This window comes from Psammomys obesus, unplaced genomic scaffold, assembly GCF_907164565.1.
Source record: "Psammomys obesus unplaced genomic scaffold, mPsaObe1.curated_primary_1811, whole genome shotgun sequence".
NCBI classification, from domain to species: Eukaryota; Metazoa; Chordata; class Mammalia; order Rodentia; family Muridae; genus Psammomys; species Psammomys obesus.
Window position 1 is genome coordinate 1 of NW_026590367.1, and position 6,657 is coordinate 6,657.

The 6,657-nt window shown below is 44.7% G+C and overlaps 1 protein-coding gene across 1 annotated transcript; it reads right to left on the reverse strand.

Moving 5' to 3' along the window:
• Positions 1–5,965: 5,965 nt before the first annotated feature.
• LOC129676546 (tubulin alpha chain) lies at positions 5,966–6,654 on the reverse strand (the record flags this gene model as incomplete). Its single annotated transcript, XM_055606936.1, has 1 exon — positions 5,966–6,654. A coding segment is annotated over one exon (492 nt), but the record flags the coding sequence as incomplete, so codon positions are not given.
• Between the last annotated feature and the right edge of the window lie 3 nt (positions 6,655–6,657).

Consider the following 6,657-nt stretch of genomic DNA (forward strand, 5'->3'; position numbering starts at 1 on the left):
TGTGTGTGTGTGTGTGTGTGTGTGTGTGTGTGTGTGTGTGTGTGTGTTTGGTGGGGGGTGAGAGGGGTAGGTGCTGGGGATCTGAATTCAGGTCCTCATGTTTGCACAGCACTTTATCTTCATCCTCTCAGCCCTGTTTTTGACTTTTAATACCACACTGTAGTGTATAAGTATGTACAGTTTTCACAGATCTACTAAAATAGTAACTGCTAATATTGGAGGTAGGATTGCCTCAAGCTCAAGGGCTACATAGTGAGTCCCAGGTTACCTGACCTATGGAATGAGACCAATCTCAAATCAAAGTCAAATCTTAAAAGGGTCTGGAGAGACGGCTCAGGAGTTTGGAATTCACTGCTCTGGCAGATGTGTTTGGTTCCCAGCACACGTGTGATGCCTCGCAACCACCTATCTCCCCAGTTCCAGGGGTCCGACCTTCAGGCTCCCGTGTGCTCCTGGTGCACAAACATTCACTCAGTCCCACACGTATACAAACAAGTAAGGAGTTGTTGTCTTTAATGAGCTGGAATGATGGCCCAAGGGTTAGGGGCACTCCTTGCTCTTACGGAGGACCAGCACAGTAGCTCACAGCCAGCTGTGAGTCCAGTTCCAGGGGAGACAATATCTTTTTCTGATCTCCTTGGCACCAGGGCTACACAAGATGCATGCATTACATAAAAGTAAAAGGCACAGCCTGGCATAGTGGCAAATGCCTTTAATCCCCAGATGGGGGAGGTAGAGGAATGTGGTCTCTGTGAGTTCAAGGCCATCCCACTCTATATATTGAGTTCCAGGGCTATAGAGTGAGACACTGTGTGACCCTACACACACACACACACACACACACACACACACACACACACACACACACACAAGTCATGGACATGAAATAGATGCAATTTTTAAATTTTTGAAAATAAAACAAAAATAAAGAATAATGCCCTATTACCTACTCACCCGATCCCTGGCAGTCACTGTTGTGGTATCTACTCTGAATTCAATTGTTACTACGTTTTGTTCTTCCACCCTAGTGGGTTCTTTCTATTTGTGACTTTTGTGAATATGAACATGTATATATATTTGTTTCCATTTCTTTTTTTAAGCTTTATTTATTATGTATACAGTGTTCTGTCTGCATGTACACCTACAGGCCAGAAGAGGGCAGCAGATCTCACTATAGATGATTGTGAGCCACCATGTGGTTGCTGGGAATTGAACCCAGGACCTCTGGAAGAGCAGCCAGTGCTCTTAACCTCTGAGCCATCTCTCCAGCCCTTCCCCCATTTCTGTTTTCTATTTGTTGTGATTTTAATCTGAAGAGTTCCTGAAAGATTCACATATTAAAAAGTTTGATTTTGATTTCCTGGCTTTGAGGAAGTGACTGCACAGTGAGGGGTCTGTGCTGATCAATGGGTCAATCGATTCTTGGATTCATAACTCTATGTTGCTATGGGGAGACCTACTTGAAGGAGGTAGGTCGCCAGGATTGTTGTTGAAGAGTAAACTGTCCTCTGGTCCCTTTTCTCTGTCTCCCATTCTCCATGAGGGGAGCCACTGCTCTGCCACAGCCATTATGTTCTGCCTGCCATGCCTGGGACAGGGCAACAGAGCAAAGGGACCCCTTTTAGGACTTAGTTTCTGTAAGGTGTTTTGCTACAGAAATGACACGGGCATAGTTCTTGGAGTATGGACCAACAGCTGGTAGATCATGTAAGAACTCTTATTTCATTTTGTAAAGGAGATGCCATACTGCTTGCTTGCATTTGGTTGACTGCATGGGTTTTGTTGTTGTTGTTTCAGACATTCTCGTGTACCCTGAGCTGGACTCAGACCCTCTTTATGTAGCCCAGGATGACCTTGAATTTCGGGTCCTCTGACTCCATGTGTGAAACTCTAGGATTACAGGTGCACATTGCTTCCACAGGCGTGTTCATTGCTGGGGACCAAACCAAGGCTTGCTGCACGTTGGACGAACCTTCCAGCAACTCGGCTTCCTCTCCAGCTCCATCTTGGCCTTTTTGCTTGTTTTTCAGTGCTGAGCATTGAATCCACAGCTTGGTGTGAGCTGAGCGCACTCTACCGCGGAGCTATCCCTCCAGTCCAGCTCGTTGCTCATTGGTTTGTTGGCTTTTGATTCTTTTGAGACAGAATCTCATTTAAAGCCAGATTGCCAAGTGGTTGAAGATGACCTTGACCTTCTCTTCCTTCTGCTGCCACAGCCCAGATGCTGAGATCGCAGGCATGGACAACCGCACTCCATACTTCTGATGCTACATTACTTTTGGTGTTAAACTCAAATGTCAGTTATTATTACATTTCCATTATCGATATTGTTTTGTTTTTGCTGTCGTTGTTTGTTTGTTTTTGAGGTGATCTCACCACGTAACTGGCCTTTAATTACTGTGTAGACCACACAGGTCTTGAATTCTCAAAGATCCCTTGCCTCTGCCTCACAAGAGCTAGGATTAAAGATGTGTACCCATCTTAAAAACAAACAAACAAAACCTTTTTGGTTGTTAATTAAAATTGTTCTTACCAGATATGATGGCACACACTTTTAATCCCGCCACTCAAGAGGCAGAGACAGGTGGATCTCTGAGTTTAAAGCCAGTGTGGTCTATAGAGCAAGCTCCAGGCCAGCCAGAGCTGTATAGTTGGACCCTGTCTCAAAAAAGAAACAAAAAAGCAAAAGGCAAAAAAAAAAATTAAAAAAAAATTTTTAAAGCAGAGCTGGAATTTATTAAAAAGAAGAATTTTGAGTACAGGGTGTTCCAAGAGAAAGTAAGGCGCACCCAAGACTGTGCTTCTCAGAGAGTGGGGCTAGATTTGTCCTTTGCAATGTCAGGGTTGTCTATGATACATTCTAATTACTCTAATCCTCTTTTCTCTCATCTCTCCTTCCCACCCCAGCCAATCCCTGCTCCTCTCTACAAATCCCTTTCCTAAGTTCATTCTGTAAACCTGTTTTCATTGCACTTCTTTTTTTTTTTTTTTTTTTTTTTTTTTTTTTGTTTTCTTTTGTTTTATTGAGACAGAGTTTCTCTGTGTAGCCCTGGCTGTCCTGGAACTCACTCACTCTGTAGACCAGGCTGGCCTTGAACTCACAAAGATCCACCTGCCTCTGCCTCCTTCGGAGTACATAGTTTAAAGGTGTGTGCCACGGTGTCCAGCCTCATTGCACTTTGTTTTAATTATTTTGTGTGCATGTATGTATGGGGAGGATCAGGAGGTCAGAGGACAGTTTTCAGGCATCAGTTCTTCCCTCCCACCGAGTGGGTCCTGAGGATAGAACTAAGATGGTCAGACTTGGTGGCAAAAATATTTACCTGCTGAGCCATCTCTCTGGCCCTCACATTTGTGTCTTTCTCCTTTGTTCTGTGACCACTGGCTTTAACCACAGCCATCTGTTACTCACGAGGCAGAGATCTTTGACTTCCAGGCCAGCTTGGTCAACACAATGAGATTCAAGACAGCCAGGGCTACAAAGTGAGACCCTGTCTCGGAAAACAAAAACAAAAAATAAAAACTCATGTACTGGAAAAAATAAAAACTCATGTATGTACTGGAGCTTCATGGTGAGTATCTACTCTCCAGTGGATGCACAACTGGGAATTTGAACATCTACATTGACATTTTACAATTCCTTAGCTGGCAGTGTCAAAGAAAAGAACGTTAAAAAGGCGGTTGAAGCTGGGCCCTGCGGCACACACCTGTAATCTCTGCACTCTAGGAAGCAGAGGCAGCAGATCTCTATGAGTTTGAGGCCAGCCTGGTCTACAAAGTGAGTCCAGGACAGCCAAGGCTACAAGACAGAGAAACCCTGTCTCGAAAAAACAAAAACAAAGCAATTAAAAAAAAAAAAGGCAGTTGATATAAACAAATCTAACTTGCTCCACTGAGGAGTATCTCGAGGCGGAAAGGATACAGCAATGTTAAGGCTGAGAGGCCCGTCTGCCAGTTGGACTGATGGCAGGCTCAATCTTCGGAGAAATCTTTCGTCTAATTCTGTTTCTAGAACTGTGTGTTGGCTCAGCCAGTGAAGATGTCTGCCTCCAAGCCTGACAACCTGCGTTCAGTCCTTGGAACCACAGAGCAGGAGAGCCCTCCGCCTTCCACCGTGGTCTAGATGTGTGCCTCTCAGCCCTGGGCACACCAAATAACCAGAGCCTAACTCCCCCCCCCCCCCCCTTTGGGAGTGCTGCTGCCGCCTCAAACTGCACACTGCTTTTCTTTGAATTTGTTGGCACATATTACAAAAAGCATATCCTTAGAGAGTTGTTCAGATTTAATTAACACATTATACTGGATAAATTCATTAGGCTTTCAACTTGATATTCAGCTAAAGATGGGTTTGGGGAAAAAAGATTAAAGATCCAGGTCAAATGCAGGGGCACTCGCCTGGAGAACAGGCATCTTTGGAGAAGTTTGGACAGTGGAAGCGGAAGCACGTGGCGCTGATATGTGCCACGGAATCCAGGGAGCATGAGAAGCTCATAAAAGCTCGAGGCACATTTTCAAGTCGCCATTTTATCTGTGAGTAGCATAACATCAGCAGTTAGCCAAAAGACTGTAAGTCAGCAACTTTCAACTCAGAAAGTTACTGAGTAGGGCTTTTGGGAGTCTAGGGCATCCAGACCTAAAGTAAAGTTCAAGGACAGTTTGTCCTACCTAAAGTGGCCTGTTAGGGAAAACAAAATACAAAAAAAAAAAAAACAAAAACCTGCCAGTTAAGTAACTTCAATGAAATAAAAATGTAAGTACTAAAAACTATTTTTTAAAGATTTATTTATTATTTATACAATATACTGCCTGCACACCAGATCTTACTATAGATGGTTATGAACTACCATGTGGTTGCTGGGAATTGAACTCAGGACCTTTGGAAAAACAGCGAGTGTTCTTAACCTCTGAGCCATCTCTTCAGCCCCTAAAAACTATTTTTATTGTAATCTTTTTATTTTCATCTTTATGGTGGCATTTTCTTTTTTGTTTGTTTGTTTATGTGTTTGTCGTTTGACACTGAGTTTCTCTGTGTATTCCTGGCTGTCCTGAAACTTGCTTTGTAGACCAGGCTGGCCTTGAACTCACCGAGCTCTGCCTGTACGATGCCGTTTTCATCCTTGTATGCTCTACTTTGTTCTTATTCATTCCCCTTACTGTCCTGTGTTCTTCATTAGTTTTTTCATTTCCTTTCTCTTCTAGGGATAATCTATTTATTGGTTTCATAAACTAAGTTAAATTAACTGTAGATATGCATAAACTTGCATCAACACTTCTGTTATTTGAACTTAGAGGCAGGATCTCATTTGCAGCCCTGGATGGCCTGGAACTTGCTCTGAAGAGTGGGCAGGCTTTAACTTCACAGATCCATCGGCCTCTGCTGGGATTAAACGTGGACCATCCTGCCTGAATTTCTTTCTAATTATTTTTATTTTTTGTGTACTTGCTCTCCAACTGTTTTCCTTTTTGAAGAGGTGTCATGTAGCCTAGCGGGTCTGCAGTTTGTTTTTACAGTAGGAGATCATTCAGTCCTCTCAGCTCTGCCTCCCAGCTGTTGAGACTACAGGCCTCCACCACCAATTGTCCATTGTCCTTCCTTCTCAAAGTACCGAGTTTACATACCCTGTGGTGGTTATCTGTCAAGTTCCCACAACGCGCAGTCACAGGGGAGGGGGTGTCTCCATCAGATTGCTCTGTAGGCAAGCCTTTGGGGGCATCTTGGCTAGTGATTGGTATGGGAAGGCTGGGTTCACTATGGGCAGTGCCCACCCGAGTGGGTGGTCCCGGATTGTGTGTATAGCAGAGCACGCCACGGGAGTGTAAGCCAGTAAGCAGCACTCCTTCATCCCCCATCAGCTCCTGCCTCCACTTTCCCTGATAACATAGAACCCGTCCTCCCTTTTAGTCATGATTATCTCAGCAAAAGAATGAAAACTAGGACACACCCAAGTGTAAAACACAAGACGACTTTTAAGACAGGGAATATTTTATTTAAAACCCAGTGAAATGGACGGCTTGGGTCTATGACAAATTGTTCATATTAAAGCAGAAGTCAGTAACTGTATGAAGCACACATTGCCACATACAAATTAACTGATCAGACAACTTGCTCGGTTGGAACAGAATACACTTCCCTGTGAAAGCAGCACCTTTGTGACATTTAATTTAGTATTCCTCTCCTTCTTCCTCACCCTCTCCCTCCACAGAATCCACACCAACCTCCTCATAATCCTTCTCCAGGGCAGCCATGTCCTCACGGGCCTCAGAGAACTCTCCCTCCTCCATGCCCTCACCCACATACCAGTGCACAAAGGCCCGCTTGGCATACATCAGATCAAACTTGTGATCCAGGCGAGCCCAGGCCTCAGCAATGGCCGTGGTGTTGCTCAGCATGCACACAGCTCTCTGGACCTTGGCCAGGTCTCCACCAGGCACCACAGTGGGAGGCTGGTAATTAATGCCAACCTTGAAGCCAGTGGGACACCAGTCCACAAACTGGATGGTACGCTTGGTCTTGATGGTGGCAATGGCAGCATTGACATCTTTGGGGACCACATCACCACGGTACAGCAGGCAGCAAGCCATGTATTTACCATGGCGAGGGTCACATTTCACCATCTGGTTGGCTGGCTCAAAGCAGGCATTGGTGATCTCTGCTAC